This window comes from Lupinus angustifolius, chromosome LG15, assembly GCF_001865875.1.
Source record: "Lupinus angustifolius cultivar Tanjil chromosome LG15, LupAngTanjil_v1.0, whole genome shotgun sequence".
NCBI lineage: Eukaryota > Viridiplantae > Streptophyta > Magnoliopsida > Fabales > Fabaceae > Lupinus > Lupinus angustifolius.
Window position 1 is genome coordinate 22,406 of NC_032023.1, and position 17,035 is coordinate 39,440.

The 17,035-nt window shown below is 36.0% G+C and overlaps 3 protein-coding genes across 9 annotated transcripts; 2 read left to right on the forward strand and 1 right to left on the reverse strand.

The window, feature by feature from the left end:
* Nucleotides 287–2,886, reverse strand: LOC109327947 (transcription initiation factor TFIID subunit 7). 3 transcript variants are annotated; one of them, XM_019561129.1, is made up of 5 exons: nucleotides 2,741–2,878; nucleotides 1,522–1,801; nucleotides 1,305–1,424; nucleotides 1,116–1,185; nucleotides 287–626 (listed from the first exon to the last, which is right to left on the reverse strand). In XM_019561129.1, exons 2-5 carry the CDS (start codon nucleotides 1,792–1,794, stop codon nucleotides 460–462), a joined length of 630 nt encoding a protein of 209 aa, XP_019416674.1. In that variant the 5' UTR covers nucleotides 1,795–1,801; nucleotides 2,741–2,878; the 3' UTR covers nucleotides 287–459. The 3 variants fall into 3 exon arrangements, with proteins under 3 accessions (XP_019416674.1, XP_019416675.1, XP_019416676.1); XM_019561130.1 differs by lacking the exon at nucleotides 2,741–2,878 and adding an exon at nucleotides 2,154–2,260; XM_019561131.1 differs by lacking the exon at nucleotides 1,305–1,424 and having other exon boundaries at nucleotides 2,741–2,886.
* Nucleotides 5,223–9,578, forward strand: LOC109327944 (ubiquitin carboxyl-terminal hydrolase 2-like). 3 transcript variants are annotated; one of them, XM_019561123.1, is made up of 4 exons: nucleotides 5,223–5,485; nucleotides 5,667–7,243; nucleotides 7,337–8,394; nucleotides 9,054–9,578. In XM_019561123.1, the coding sequence occupies exons 2-4, from the start codon at nucleotides 5,690–5,692 to the stop codon at nucleotides 9,289–9,291; spliced, it is 2,850 nt and encodes a 949-aa protein (XP_019416668.1). In that variant the 5' UTR covers nucleotides 5,223–5,485; nucleotides 5,667–5,689; the 3' UTR covers nucleotides 9,292–9,578. The 3 variants fall into 3 exon arrangements, with proteins under 3 accessions (XP_019416668.1, XP_019416666.1, XP_019416667.1); XM_019561121.1 differs by having other exon boundaries at nucleotides 5,233–5,485; nucleotides 5,667–8,394; XM_019561122.1 differs by having other exon boundaries at nucleotides 5,425–5,485; nucleotides 5,652–8,394.
* On the forward strand, nucleotides 10,314–14,689 carry LOC109327942 (ubiquitin carboxyl-terminal hydrolase 2-like). 3 transcript variants are annotated; one of them, XM_019561120.1, is made up of 4 exons: nucleotides 10,314–10,596; nucleotides 10,778–12,354; nucleotides 12,448–13,505; nucleotides 14,165–14,689. In XM_019561120.1, the coding sequence occupies exons 2-4, from the start codon at nucleotides 10,801–10,803 to the stop codon at nucleotides 14,400–14,402; spliced, it is 2,850 nt and encodes a 949-aa protein (XP_019416665.1). In that variant the 5' UTR covers nucleotides 10,314–10,596; nucleotides 10,778–10,800; the 3' UTR covers nucleotides 14,403–14,689. The 3 variants fall into 3 exon arrangements, with proteins under 3 accessions (XP_019416665.1, XP_019416664.1, XP_019416663.1); XM_019561119.1 differs by having other exon boundaries at nucleotides 10,315–10,596; nucleotides 10,763–13,505; XM_019561118.1 differs by having other exon boundaries at nucleotides 10,315–10,596; nucleotides 10,778–13,505.

Consider the following 17,035-nt stretch of genomic DNA (forward strand, 5'->3'; position numbering starts at 1 on the left):
CATAGTGCTAAACTTATAAGAAATAGAATTATATCTATATGATTTCTCTAAATACATGACTTTGAATACATTGATTAAAAATGAACTAATTGTTGATTGCCCAAGATAAAATTTGTTAAAAGACAAATTACGTGATGCATATCAAAAGGGCAGTCATAAAAGTGTGTTATAGGCATATAGCTTATCAAGAAGGGATTAAAAATGGAAGCAAAATTGGCTTCAAGTAAATACTTACCCATGTTTTCATATATGCAAATGAAAATAAGGACCTTAATGTTCATATACGGTGTAAAATGCAACTAAACAATCGGCAAATGAAATGCACTGTTAAATTGCAATTGAAACCCATGTAGCAGATTATAAGATGGTGGATGTGATTCTAAAAGCCAAATATTCTTTGTGCATATTCTTAGCAGACTTTCAACATAGCGATGTAAGTATTCTTTGTGCATATTTCATTTAAACTGAGTCATCAGATTCATCAGAGTCACTCCTGTCTTGCTCCACAGCATTTGTATGAGTCACCGGAACATCATGTTTTGGGACAGGTGCAGGTGCAGGTGCAGGTTTTTCAGCAGGACCTCCAGCAATCTCATCCCCTTCTTCTTGATCAGCTATTTCCACATGTGAATCTCAGTTAAGGAAACTAAACTTGTTTGCACTATCAATCTAAGTTTGTAAAAATGCATGACAAAAGCATAGGCCTTGCACTTTTTGTCAGTGATGCCAATAACTACTCTAGTCTATCTCATAAACACAAATAGAAAGGAAAATAGTGTCAAAAACATCCCTTTTAGGTGGTGTTTTGTTACAGAAATGATTTTGAACATATTCCTGGAATACGATCCCCACCTTTTCCAAAAAAAATCTATCTCAAATGAGATACCGGAGAATGTAAAAACATTCAAATTTGCCTGGGCACTTATTTTTTTCCTAATCTTCTAGCAAACATAAGTAAGTCACATTCTTAAGTGAAATGCCCAGGAATGTAATAAACAACACACATTGTGAACCAAAAACAACCTTAAAGACAAAAAACAAGTACACAAAATTTGTTACTAAGAAGTTAAATGTTAATCAAACTGCACTTTGAACTAAACAAGATAAAAGGATATCAAGATTGTCGACATTTCCTCTAGCCATGATTTTGAGAAGATCTTTCTCAACACGGGAGACAAGCTCAGGCTGCAAAATAAAAGATGGCAAAAAGCGAGTATGAGCATATAATACAGGTAGGGAGACATGGCAACATAATGTTATAAGAATAAATGGGTGAAAAAGGAAGGAGAAATAATGAGTAGTACATTGAGATCAGGCTCTCTGCGAAATCTACGCTTTCGAGCATCTCTCATGGGAGGGGTAAGGCCATGTCTGTACTCAATGACATCTGGAGCAGGATCCCCAGATTCCCTCACCATAATCATCTGTTGTTTGGTTGGATTAATTTGTCAACCAGTTAGTTAGTCAGTTATGATTATGAATTTTTTAAGAAGCAATTAAGTGGTTGAAAAATGTTGTTACCTGAGCAATATCAGCTGTTTTAATCAAAGAACTATCATCATAAGTTTTAAAGGATTCAACGACACAAGGAAGGTCCAAGAGAGATGCTGCGAAGCGTTCATTGCCAATCAAGAAGGAACCGCTTCTGCCATCCTCACTAAAAGACAAATCTAATGACTTGTTGTCCTCGGATGAAGAAGACGGAGCATCACTATTATTATTGTTGTTGTTAAGAAGATGCTCTATTCGCTCTGCAACACTTGGTGGAACTCTAAGTATGAATTGCTCCTCCATAACAACACTACATTCATTGTTATTAAATTATATTATGGTATTCAACCAACTAATATACTTCAATGAATTTCAATCTCAATTGAGCAAATGCAATTAGCACTAAGAGGAACAAGGTAGTCAGGAATTGTTATAAGAAAAAGAGAGAGATCCAAACATAAATCCTCCAGTTCCTATTAATAATTGAACCATAAATAAATAAATGAAATCTATCTTGTACAGATTTGAAATGAAGTGGTAATTAAAAGTTTAGACAATGTGGTGTGATGTGGGATGAACAGAAATAAAGTATATATGTGAGAATTGAGGAGAAAGATAAATTGAACAAAAGAACGGAAACGGATGGAAAATCAAGTATTCACTTGTAAGAGCTAGGCGGCGGTGATGTGTTGAAAAATTATAATTCCTCTCTCTATATATATGTGTGTGGAGAACTGGACATGCTGCCCAATACCACCCCACTCCTCTCGACTCGGGTGGGCAAGTGGATCACTACTCACTACCTGCTCCAACCCCTTTCCACTATCCCATTATGTTTGGATCCACTAGAATCAGATGGGACTAAAACGGCAATTGAGTACTTGTTGGAACAAATGGGAATAAAACGGCAATTGATTCTCATAAGTTGGAACAAACGGCCATGTGGTGAAAAAATAATTAAGAAATGACAGTAGCCAGTAGGTGGAGTAAAACGGTAATTGAATCTCATAAGTTTAGTAATCTAGAAATTGTGTCGAGCACGTGGTGACTGGTGAGCGACCTAATATGCATAATATACACCAAAAAGGCATCGTTGCATACATGATTCCAAAAACCAATCTCAAGTGAAAAGGATCAGGAACAAGAATCGTAACATATTGGCTACATAGAGTAGTGGATCACAATTATATAAAAAGAATAAAAACATTAAAATAACCAAAGAAGAAGATATTTGAGACTAATATGTTACCTAAAAGACAGATTTGTAGATAACAATTACTGAATTCTTCGAAGTGGTATTGAATGAAATCACTTTGCTCATATTTTGATGTTAGCACTTTTGGCAGGAAAGAAACGAAATGGAAAAGGGTGAAATCGTGAAAATAGATCAAAGGCTTGGGGGGGAAGAATATGGTTGGGCTCGGTGATATAACAGAACAAGGCCTAAAATCACTGGGCTGTTACATTTAAATCGGGCCGTGAACTTTTGAGTAATTGGGAAAAAAGTACACTCCACTTTTAACTAGCCAGGCAAAGTAAGACTGATTCAATCCATAAACTACTAAATCAAAGAATTTGTCCATTGATTAATGGATCTTGGTACAACACCAACAATTCTTAAATATATATATATATATATTAATATAATTAAATATATTTTTATCATAATTATAATGTTATATTGTTAAAGAATGATGTTGTGTTTGTTAATTCACACATGTGATATAATGTTATGTTGATAGATGAAATTTATATATTTGATATATTTTATTGTCTTATCTTAAATTATGTTTTTTAGTAAAAAAAATACATTTAAGTGATAATTAAAGTTATGTATTTGTATTTCAATTATGTTTTACCAACAAAATATTGATCTAGCAGTGCATCTAATTATGTAAGGTATTGCTAAATTCTCATGATGATAAAAAAGATCAAGGGTTCAATTTCTGGAAGCGATATTTGTTGGGTGTGGTAGTCATGCATCTCGAAAGAGATTAGTTTCTTACCGAAAAGGGTGAGAGGATCTTGTTAGTACTAAAAAATTTGTAATTTTTCTTGTCATTTTTCTTTTTCTTTTGTTTAATAACACACATGATAATATGAAACATGTGTACAAATGTATAAGTTGTTTACAAAAAAATTAATATTTTTTAAAATCTCTTGTAATTGCAAGAGGACTAGATGTAACTTTCATTGGAATAGAAGGTGAACCAGTGTAAATCTATCTATTTTTATTTCTCTTTATACTATTTTACATTTATGTACTACATTTTTATACACTTATATTTTCCATTGCGTCTAAGTTGCAAAAATCTACATTAAATATAAAAAACTAGAAAACTAATTCATTCAATCTTACTTTGTCATCTTATCTTACACAAAAAAGAAGAGAAGCATCCCCACACTCCCTTGTTCGACCAAACAAGGAACGAAGGAAATAGAATAATTTATTTTCTTTCTAACTTTCAGACTTATGGCTAGATTTTTGAGTGCTTATGGTACTTATAAGTGAGTCAAAGAGAAGTTTAGGTGCAAGGTTGAGTGTTGTCCAAAGGCCCAAGTCCATTTTGTGATGGTAATGACTTTTAATGAATGAAATCAAAGTTATTTGGCACCTAGGTTAACTACCATATATGGTTAGTTTTATACATTTTACGGTTCATTTCTTGCATGTTGAGATATCTGAAGAAAATGTTAAATATTGTTTATATATACGTTACTTATTACTCAAGTAATCTAACTTCTTACTTCATAATAAAAATACATAAATATTTGTATATTATATCAACTCTTAGATATATCTAAGCAAAGAGCTAAAATGAGGAATGCTACGTTTCTCCCATCCCCTTTAAAAATTTTGTCCTTGAAATTTTGGCATGATTTACTTTCCAAAGATATAAGGGTAAGATACTTTCATCTTACTCTCTAATTCTCATGTCGCACCACTATTCTGGCCTTTATTCCACAACACTTTTACCAAATGGATTTCCTTTCCTCGTAGTTTTTAACCATTGGACTCACTTCAACCATGAGATTCTCATTCAACGAAAGGTTATCTAGTTCAACCACGTGAGATGAATCTGACACCTATTTATTGAGTTGAGATATGTGAAACACATATGAAGGTTTGATAGAGATGAGGTAAAGCTATTATATATGTTATTGATCCCACTCTAGCCAAAATCTAATAGGGTCCAACGAATCTTTAGGTCAACCTTTTTGATCTCATCACTCTGCCAATTCTCGTGGTTGACATTACTTTTAATAAGACATGATCACCTTCTTAAAGTTCTAGTGACTTCCTATGCTTGCTATAATAGCTATTTTGGTATTTTGTATTTTAAATATTTTTGGTATCTCCATATTTGTATTGTATTGCATTTGTATGCTAGTGCTAAGTATATGAACTTTATAATCTACTTGGAGTTGTTATAGGCTAAATAAAAATCTTTAATACAAGTCCATGTAAATTCAACTACACTGAATAACGAGAAGAAGTAATTAACTTAAGTAGTTTTTCATATAAAATTGTTGAATATAAAAATATAGTAATGAGTAATATCAAGAAAACAAAACTATGTGAAGCATTAAGAGAACCAAAAGCACCTTATTTTTTAAAGAGGGGAGTGGCAGTTATTAACATTTTATATAGGCAACTAATTGGCACACGATTATATACAAGAGTTGTATATAAATAAAAAAGTATTTAGAAAGGCAGTTGTTTAAGGGAAAGGGAAAGTTTGTATTAGCAATTATTGGGTCAATGAAATCCCATTTGATTCTAGTGGATCCAAACATAATGGGATTGGGATGGAGGAAAGGGGCCGGAGCGGGTAGTGAGTATTGATCCACCCGCCCACCCGAGTGGAAAGGAGTGGGGTGGTATTGAGAATCATCTCAGTTCTCACACACACATATAGAGAGAGAGAGAGAGAGAGAGGGGGTTATAACTTTTCAACACATCGCCGCCGCCTCCTCCTCCTAGCTCTTACAGGTGAGTACTCGATTGCCGATCTGTTTCGATTCTTTCTTTCAATCTATCTTTCTCATCAATTCTCACATATATACTTTGTTTCTCTTCATACCACATTGTCTAAACTTTTCATCACCACTCCATCTCATATCTGTAGAAGATAGATTTCATTTATTTATCTAAATAGTTGAATTATTAATAGGAACTGAACTACTACTACTCTTAATGGGGAAGAAAGTGAGAAAGAAGAGCCGTATTGCGGTTAAGGACAAGGAGATTACTACTGGCTCTGTTTCTGTTTCTGTTACAAAAGACACAAATAATTCTTGCCCTCATCTTCTCAGAGGTGTTAATTTGAATACATTATCTACTAAGATCGCCTCTTCTTCTCAAGTAAGGTGTGAAGATTGTGCTGAAAGGAGAGGTAATAAAGGAAAAGGTAAACATGCCAAGAACAAAGCCTCTTCAGATTCAAAATCAGACTCTAAGGCTATATGGGTTTGTTTGGACTGTGCTCAATTTACCTGTGGAGGTGTTGGGCTGCCCACATCTTCTCAATGCCATGCGGGCAGGCATGCCAGTCTAACTCGCCACCCTTTGGCCATTCATCTTGAAAAACCTCAATTATGTTGGTGTTTTCATTGCAAAATGCCTATTCAACTTGATAGATTAGAAGAGACTGATGAAGCAAGCCGTCTTCTGTCTGGTGCTGTCAAGTTGTTGAAAGGACGGCCGTCGGGGAAAACACCCCTGGATACTGAGGATGTTCATATTGGTGATGGCAGTGTTACTTCAGAAATTAAATCAAAAATTCTGTTCACAACAACTAACTCATATGTACAAGGTGGTTATGTAGCCAGAGGTATGGTTAATCTTGGGAATACTTGCTTCTTCAATTCAATCATGCAAGTTCTGTTAGCTATGAATAAATTGCGCAATAACTTTCTGAACTTTGATGCTCCTGTTGAGGGGGCACTGACTAGTTCCTTGAAGAAACTGTTCAATGAAACAAATCCAGAATCAGGATTGAGAAACAATATAAATCCTAGATCCTTTTTTGGTTGTGTATGTTCTAAGTATCCACAGTTTCGAGGATATCAGCAGCATGACAGTCATGAATATCTCCGTTGTTTACTGGATGGGTTGAGTACTGAAGAACTAGCTGCAAGGAAACAGAATGGTTCTCCCAAGAAAGATGGGACCACTCCTAATAATACTCTAGTTGATGCTTTATTTGGGGGTCAGATATCTAGTACTGTGTGTTGCATTGACTGTGGCCATTTCTCAACCGTGTATGAGCCGTTTTTAGATCTTTCCCTTCCTGTCCCAACTAAGAAGCCTCCACCTAGGAAGGCTCAACATGTATCTCGAACCAAAAAATCAAAACTTCCACCGAAAAAGGGTGGTAAGACTCGATACAAAGGTAACAAGGATGCAAGTCCCTTACCTGTCCAAAGCCTATTGAAACAGTCACCCAGCCATGTATCATCCTGCCCTGCTCAGTCAAATATATCATCAGTTGCTGGAGAGATGTTGGGTTCTTCTGCTGATTCTTCTGTACTAGGTTCTGGAGAAGTAAGCAGCATGGCTGATAAACAGAACTCATCTTCACCTAATTCGGTTGCTGTTGAAGAGTCTCAGCATACACTGCAGGTGCTTGACAATGCTACGGAGGAAACATTAGCTTCAGCGGATGATTTCACATGGTTGGATTTTGTGGAAGCTGGAACCGTGGTAGATGAAGGTGATTCCATTTCCCAGAAGGAAGATACTCCGGAGGTACATGAGACTAAGAATAATAATGAATGTTTAAAAGAGTTACATGTACAGGCGGCTAGCTGTGAATCTAGTGGTTCATTTTGTTTTCTTAAGGATGAGGAGGACCAAAACCTAAGACCCGATTCTTCTTCAGCAAATAGGTGGGAAGATGAGGTTCCATTACAAGTTCAAGGTTCAGAAGTGCTGTTACTTCCGTATAAGGAAGAAAGTTCCTCTGCTGCTGAGATCACCGGAGACGACCGTGAGGCCTCCTCGTCTGTTTTAGGCTGTGCTCAAGAAGAAATAGAGTTTGATGGACTTGGTGACTTATTCGATGAGCCTGAAACAGTTTTTGCTGGGCCTGCTCCTAGACCTTCTTCAAGTGGTGGGGTCAAGGAAGCTGGTTTTATTGTTGGAAACAACAACAGCGAGTCTGATCCAGATGAAGTAGATGATGCAGATACTCCGGTCTCCGTAGAGAGTTGCTTGGCACATTTTATAAAACCTGAGCTTCTCTCAGATGATAATGCTTGGCATTGTGAGAACTGTTCTAAAACTCACCGTCAAAAGATGGAAACATATACACAGGCAAAAAATGCATCCGATGGAAATGAGACCAGATGTCACAATGAACCAGGGTATGCAGCTTGTTCTGTTAAAGTTGGAGGTATTGGTAATGGGGATATGGGAAATGAAAAAAATGTAGAAAGTTCGGTTTCTCATGTTAAACTTGACACAAAACTTGAAAGTGGCCAAATAGACGAGTTGAATACAAATACTAATGATAGGGATCATGGGACATTAGGGATGAAAGATAATGAGGAATTACAATCATCAGGTTCTCATAAAGCTTGCAATGAAGAAAGTTGTGACCGTCCACCTGCTGATTCTTGTACTACATTACATATGATTGGAACTGTCCAAAAAGGTGATACTCAGATGTTAGGTCAAGATAACAATGATTCAGATGAATGCAGTGAGGAAGAGGCCAGCTCCGAAAGTGTGAAAGTGAAGAGGGATGCTACTAAGAGGGTCCTCATTTATAAAGCTCCACCTGTTTTGACCATTCATTTAAAGAGATTCAGCCAAGACGCTCGTGGTCGCTTAAGTAAATTAAATGGTCACGTCAGCTTCAGAGAAAGAATGGATCTCAGACCATATATGAATCCCGGGTATTTTGCCAGATCTTGTTTGATGTTTGAACTTTGAACAACTAATTATTTTGCTAATGCTTCTACCTTTTTGCTTTTATTTCCATGCTGACTCTGTTTTCTTTTCAAGTGTTTAGCATTTTCATTTTATTTTAATCATAAGAAACATTTTGCACATGATATCACTTCATTGCTATGATACACTGGGACTCTGAAAGTTATCATACCCGTATTGGGTACGTACCTGGTGCAGGTACTTACTAGGTACCTGTAGGTACGTACCCTACTACCCAATACTCATTATAAGTAGTTACATGATCTCACTCAAATACGAGGCATCAATCCATGCAAAACTCCAAGTTTTGTTGCTAAGATATTTGTTTTCCTATTAAATGAAATAAACTACTATCACTATGTCACTTTCTTTAATCATGTACCTTCTTCATAGATTTTGCCCTACGGTAGTTAATTTGTGGAATTTTGTTAAACTTTTAGTTAAGAAATCTTGAAAATTGTATCAATCTTACGATTTAATCACTTTATTTATATTTTTGTATCTCTGCATGATATTTATATTTTTTATTTAATCACTTTAATTATATTGTACATTAACGTAATCCCCCCCAAATATACTGTATTGACCACTGACATTTAATTCACTTTCAACACTGTTCAAATAGGTGCATAAGTGAAGAGAACTATGAATACAATTTGGTTGGTGTAGTGGAGCACTCAGGAAGTATGAGAGGGGGTCACTATGTTGCATATGTGAGAGGAGGCCAGAGGAACAGAGGGAAGGCTGATAAAGAGGTTGAGGGTTCCACATGGTATCATGCCAGTGATGCATATGTACGTGAAGTTTCTTTCAATGAAGTTCTTCGCTGTGAGGCGTACATTTTATTCTATGAAAAAAATTGAGTGGAACATCTACTCTTTCCAGGTATTTATATTTGCAGTAGAAGTGTAGGTTCTCTATATTAGAGAAGAGAGAGAGTGACTTAGGTCATTACCTGTCAGAGTAAAAGCATACCATTTTTTGAATATTTAAAGAGATCTTTAATGTACAATGCAATATCATACAATCAAAAATCATTTTTCCCTTCCCTTCTTTTATGCATTCTGTCAAAGTTCATTATATTGTAGAAATAATTATTATTGTATTCGGTTAACAATGTTATTGAATAATGATATGAGTGATTATTTTATGAACTCAAGCAACAAAATTTGGACTGTCTAATTCACATGAAAGTAGATGATGGACTTCTATAATGGCATTTGACTTTGTATTTTCTGAGATATTTCTTCTATCTTCTTGGCCTATCAAAGGCATGGAGAAGGATAAGTGAGTGATTGTATTATGTGCGCACCCCTGTTGAGTGTGATGTGTTACAACTTACAAAGTGAGAAAATGTGTGAAGTGATTAAGGGTGTATTATTAGATTGTCATTGAGTTAAGATTTTAAAGAATTTTAGTTTAAATCATTGATGGATAGACACGAGATCACTTTACATGTTTCTCACTTCAGAGGAGTTATTTCTTTCAATCTAAATTTTATCTTCTGTCATGCCTTCTAAAAAATAGTGTATTTTTGTATTTACTTTTTTTTTAATTGTATGCTAGTGCTAAGTATATGAACTTTATAATCTACTTGGAGTTGTTATAGGCTAAATAAAAATCTTTAATACAAGTCCATGTAAATTCAACTACACTGAATAACGAGAAGAAGTAATTAACTTAAGTAGTTTTTCATATAAAATTGTTGAATATAAAAATATAGTAATGAGTAATATCAAGAAAACAAAACTATGTGAAGCATTAAGAGAACCAAAAGCACCTTATTTTTTAAAGAGGGGAGTGGCAGTTATTAACATTTTATATAGGCAACTAATTGGCACACGATTATATACAAGAGTTGTATATAAATAAAAAAGTATTTAGAAAGGCAGTTGTTTAAGGGAAAGGGAAAGTTTGTATTAGCAATTATTGGGTCAATGAAATCCCATTTGATTCTAGTGGATCCAAACATAATGGGATTGGGATGGAGGAAAGGGGCCGGAGCGGGTAGTGAGTATTGATCCACCCGCCCACCCGAGTGGAAAGGAGTGGGGTGGTATTGAGAATCATCTCAGTTCTCACACACACATATAGAGAGAGAGAGAGAGAGAGAGGGGGTTATAACTTTTCAACACATCGCCGCCGCCTCCTCCTCCTAGCTCTTACAGGTGAGTACTCGATTGCCGATCTGTTTCGATTCTTTCTTTCAATCTATCTTTCTCATCAATTCTCACATATATACTTTGTTTCTCTTCATACCACATTGTCTAAACTTTTCATCACCACTCCATCTCATATCTGTAGAAGATAGATTTCATTTATTTATCTAAATAGTTGAATTATTAATAGGAACTGAACTACTACTACTCTTAATGGGGAAGAAAGTGAGAAAGAAGAGCCGTATTGCGGTTAAGGACAAGGAGATTACTACTGGCTCTGTTTCTGTTTCTGTTACAAAAGACACAAATAATTCTTGCCCTCATCTTCTCAGAGGTGTTAATTTGAATACATTATCTACTAAGATCGCCTCTTCTTCTCAAGTAAGGTGTGAAGATTGTGCTGAAAGGAGAGGTAATAAAGGAAAAGGTAAACATGCCAAGAACAAAGCCTCTTCAGATTCAAAATCAGACTCTAAGGCTATATGGGTTTGTTTGGACTGTGCTCAATTTACCTGTGGAGGTGTTGGGCTGCCCACATCTTCTCAATGCCATGCGGGCAGGCATGCCAGTCTAACTCGCCACCCTTTGGCCATTCATCTTGAAAAACCTCAATTATGTTGGTGTTTTCATTGCAAAATGCCTATTCAACTTGATAGATTAGAAGAGACTGATGAAGCAAGCCGTCTTCTGTCTGGTGCTGTCAAGTTGTTGAAAGGACGGCCGTCGGGGAAAACACCCCTGGATACTGAGGATGTTCATATTGGTGATGGCAGTGTTACTTCAGAAATTAAATCAAAAATTCTGTTCACAACAACTAACTCATATGTACAAGGTGGTTATGTAGCCAGAGGTATGGTTAATCTTGGGAATACTTGCTTCTTCAATTCAATCATGCAAGTTCTGTTAGCTATGAATAAATTGCGCAATAACTTTCTGAACTTTGATGCTCCTGTTGAGGGGGCACTGACTAGTTCCTTGAAGAAACTGTTCAATGAAACAAATCCAGAATCAGGATTGAGAAACAATATAAATCCTAGATCCTTTTTTGGTTGTGTATGTTCTAAGTATCCACAGTTTCGAGGATATCAGCAGCATGACAGTCATGAATATCTCCGTTGTTTACTGGATGGGTTGAGTACTGAAGAACTAGCTGCAAGGAAACAGAATGGTTCTCCCAAGAAAGATGGGACCACTCCTAATAATACTCTAGTTGATGCTTTATTTGGGGGTCAGATATCTAGTACTGTGTGTTGCATTGACTGTGGCCATTTCTCAACCGTGTATGAGCCGTTTTTAGATCTTTCCCTTCCTGTCCCAACTAAGAAGCCTCCACCTAGGAAGGCTCAACATGTATCTCGAACCAAAAAATCAAAACTTCCACCGAAAAAGGGTGGTAAGACTCGATACAAAGGTAACAAGGATGCAAGTCCCTTACCTGTCCAAAGCCTATTGAAACAGTCACCCAGCCATGTATCATCCTGCCCTGCTCAGTCAAATATATCATCAGTTGCTGGAGAGATGTTGGGTTCTTCTGCTGATTCTTCTGTACTAGGTTCTGGAGAAGTAAGCAGCATGGCTGATAAACAGAACTCATCTTCACCTAATTCGGTTGCTGTTGAAGAGTCTCAGCATACACTGCAGGTGCTTGACAATGCTACGGAGGAAACATTAGCTTCAGCGGATGATTTCACATGGTTGGATTTTGTGGAAGCTGGAACCGTGGTAGATGAAGGTGATTCCATTTCCCAGAAGGAAGATACTCCGGAGGTACATGAGACTAAGAATAATAATGAATGTTTAAAAGAGTTACATGTACAGGCGGCTAGCTGTGAATCTAGTGGTTCATTTTGTTTTCTTAAGGATGAGGAGGACCAAAACCTAAGACCCGATTCTTCTTCAGCAAATAGGTGGGAAGATGAGGTTCCATTACAAGTTCAAGGTTCAGAAGTGCTGTTACTTCCGTATAAGGAAGAAAGTTCCTCTGCTGCTGAGATCACCGGAGACGACCGTGAGGCCTCCTCGTCTGTTTTAGGCTGTGCTCAAGAAGAAATAGAGTTTGATGGACTTGGTGACTTATTCGATGAGCCTGAAACAGTTTTTGCTGGGCCTGCTCCTAGACCTTCTTCAAGTGGTGGGGTCAAGGAAGCTGGTTTTATTGTTGGAAACAACAACAGCGAGTCTGATCCAGATGAAGTAGATGATGCAGATACTCCGGTCTCCGTAGAGAGTTGCTTGGCACATTTTATAAAACCTGAGCTTCTCTCAGATGATAATGCTTGGCATTGTGAGAACTGTTCTAAAACTCACCGTCAAAAGATGGAAACATATACACAGGCAAAAAATGCATCCGATGGAAATGAGACCAGATGTCACAATGAACCAGGGTATGCAGCTTGTTCTGTTAAAGTTGGAGGTATTGGTAATGGGGATATGGGAAATGAAAAAAATGTAGAAAGTTCGGTTTCTCATGTTAAACTTGACACAAAACTTGAAAGTGGCCAAATAGACGAGTTGAATACAAATACTAATGATAGGGATCATGGGACATTAGGGATGAAAGATAATGAGGAATTACAATCATCAGGTTCTCATAAAGCTTGCAATGAAGAAAGTTGTGACCGTCCACCTGCTGATTCTTGTACTACATTACATATGATTGGAACTGTCCAAAAAGGTGATACTCAGATGTTAGGTCAAGATAACAATGATTCAGATGAATGCAGTGAGGAAGAGGCCAGCTCCGAAAGTGTGAAAGTGAAGAGGGATGCTACTAAGAGGGTCCTCATTTATAAAGCTCCACCTGTTTTGACCATTCATTTAAAGAGATTCAGCCAAGACGCTCGTGGTCGCTTAAGTAAATTAAATGGTCACGTCAGCTTCAGAGAAAGAATGGATCTCAGACCATATATGAATCCCGGGTATTTTGCCAGATCTTGTTTGATGTTTGAACTTTGAACAACTAATTATTTTGCTAATGCTTCTACCTTTTTGCTTTTATTTCCATGCTGACTCTGTTTTCTTTTCAAGTGTTTAGCATTTTCATTTTATTTTAATCATAAGAAACATTTTGCACATGATATCACTTCATTGCTATGATACACTGGGACTCTGAAAGTTATCATACCCGTATTGGGTACGTACCTGGTGCAGGTACTTACTAGGTACCTGTAGGTACGTACCCTACTACCCAATACTCATTATAAGTAGTTACATGATCTCACTCAAATACGAGGCATCAATCCATGCAAAACTCCAAGTTTTGTTGCTAAGATATTTGTTTTCCTATTAAATGAAATAAACTACTATCACTATGTCACTTTCTTTAATCATGTACCTTCTTCATAGATTTTGCCCTACGGTAGTTAATTTGTGGAATTTTGTTAAACTTTTAGTTAAGAAATCTTGAAAATTGTATCAATCTTACGATTTAATCACTTTATTTATATTTTTGTATCTCTGCATGATATTTATATTTTTTATTTAATCACTTTAATTATATTGTACATTAACGTAATCCCCCCCAAATATACTGTATTGACCACTGACATTTAATTCACTTTCAACACTGTTCAAATAGGTGCATAAGTGAAGAGAACTATGAATACAATTTGGTTGGTGTAGTGGAGCACTCAGGAAGTATGAGAGGGGGTCACTATGTTGCATATGTGAGAGGAGGCCAGAGGAACAGAGGGAAGGCTGATAAAGAGGTTGAGGGTTCCACATGGTATCATGCCAGTGATGCATATGTACGTGAAGTTTCTTTCAATGAAGTTCTTCGCTGTGAGGCGTACATTTTATTCTATGAAAAAAATTGAGTGGAACATCTACTCTTTCCAGGTATTTATATTTGCAGTAGAAGTGTAGGTTCTCTATATTAGAGAAGAGAGAGAGTGACTTAGGTCATTACCTGTCAGAGTAAAAGCATACCATTTTTTGAATATTTAAAGAGATCTTTAATGTACAATGCAATATCATACAATCAAAAATCATTTTTCCCTTCCCTTCTTTTATGCATTCTGTCAAAGTTCATTATATTGTAGAAATAATTATTATTGTATTCGGTTAACAATGTTATTGAATAATGATATGAGTGATTATTTTATGAACTCAAGCAACAAAATTTGGACTGTCTAATTCACATGAAAGTAGATGATGGACTTCTATAATGGCATTTGACTTTGTATTTTCTGAGATATTTCTTCTATCTTCTTGGCCTATCAAAGGCATGGAGAAGGATAAGTGAGTGATTGTATTATGTGCGCACCCCTGTTGAGTGTGATGTGTTACAACTTACAAAGTGAGAAAATGTGTGAAGTGATTAAGGGTGTATTATTAGATTGTCATTGAGTTAAGATTTTAAAGAATTTTAGTTTAAATCATTGATGGATAGACACGAGATCACTTTACATGTTTCTCACTTCAGAGGAGTTATTTCTTTCAATCTAAATTTTATCTTCTGTCATGCCTTCTAAAAAATAGTGTATTTTTGTATTTACTTTTTTTTTAATTGTTACTTAACTGGAAGCCACCTTATGCTATGTTCTACATATGGATAACATTAGCGACAAGTGCTAGTTAGGGTAATAGTCTCTTTCTAGCATGCCATTTCTGAATGATGCTGTTATTCAACTTGATCTCACGTGTGACTCAAGGTTTCTGCACATTGGATGTCTTTGCATGTCCTTCATTTGGGAAGTACTGAATGTTAGGTGACATTGGTATAATGTCATCCTGTGGTTCGAGCATTTGGATCCTCTCTGTTAGAGTCTCTCTCCATCAACATTCAAAGTCTCTTATCTATTTTATTAATGAGTTTTAATTGCTTTAGCTTTTTTTTGTAGTAGGAAGGTTATCCCTCATCTTATGGGTAAGAAATTAATCTCTTTCAGGATGAATGACTGTCCCTCCCAACAAGTGTCACTCTTGTGAATCAAATCGTTGACCTTTTGGTCTTTCTAGGGATTTAATGGAGCCTTATTCCACACTAGATTAGCTTGATTATATAAGTACGATTAGGATTTTTTTATGGAAAGATGAAGATGATCATAATAAATACGTAGTTCGATGGTCTGACTTGTCATCTTTTGGATGGTAGAGAGTACCAAGTGCTAATTAAACTGAAATTGATTAGGATTTTCCATACAAGTTTTCTTCATTTGAACACACTAATGAGCAAGGTTTTAAATTACAATTGGGATGTACACTAACTTGGGCTGCAATTGCATGGTATCATGCTATTACCTCTGCGTCAGGTAATATGGATTGAGAGTTGAAACCTTGCTCGTGAGTAGTGGATTTTGGGTCTTGTGCTATTATTTCTATAACCTTACTCCTGTGAAATGATCCAACCCTGCATTTCATTCTACTCTTTTTCTTCTGCTCACTATTGCTGACAAATTTCATTTAAGTGTATTTTAGAGAAACAAAGGTATCAATAATGCAAGTTAACTGTGGTTGATCAAGGACTGAAATTCCCTAAAAAAATAACTGGTTTTAACTTTTTAATTTAAGCACGAAACTCATTAACTGAAGCATGTGAATCCTTGTCATCTTGAAGAGGAATAAAAATTTGTAGTGAAAGATGTCAATAATTGTGTCGGGCTTGAATGTTCGATTACAGCTCGTGGGCTAATTTCGACACCAGTAACCACCTCCAATAAGATGCGAAATAGACAAAACTAAATAAGGTAAATGAAGCTAGGTAAAGAGATCAAGGATATAATAACGAAATTTATAATTGAGAATGGACAAGACACGTTGAAATATCTTTGAAGTTCCAAAATATTATATTTAGCTCAGTAACTTTCTTAACTTGTAAAGAATCATCTCAATCGTAAACTATATTGTTCATAACCTAACCATGATCTCTAATATCGACGGAATTAATCTCTCTCAAACTGTGGGATAATAATTGTGTATCTGTGACTCTATGACTTGTTTTACAATTAGAAATGGCAATGGACTAAAACATAGGCGGGGAGTGCTTCCCACCCTTTATTTTCCTCCCAATCCTGGCTCGAGGACCATTTACTTCTCGCCCTCGTTCCCATCCCCATAAGTTTAAAAAATGAAAAAGAATTAAACCATGATAAAAATTTGAAATTATAAAATAAACTTACATCAAATTTATCAAGTTGAAATAATTAAAAATAAACTAAAATAACAAGTTCAGACTCATAAATAAAACATTAACCGAGTCATGCCCTCAGATATAATCCATGTCCTTGTCCCAAAATTGTTCACATAGGGATTTAACACCACCCCAGCTTTGCACGAGAAAAAACTCCTCATAGGGCCTCTATTTTGGCAAATGATCTCGTGGGGATTCGTAAATTCTCATATCTGAGTTCCTTTATTTTATCAAACAAACGACAATGACGAAATTTTATATAAATCAAATATGATTAATTTATAATTCATGAATTAACTCAACTCATTCATATTTGGC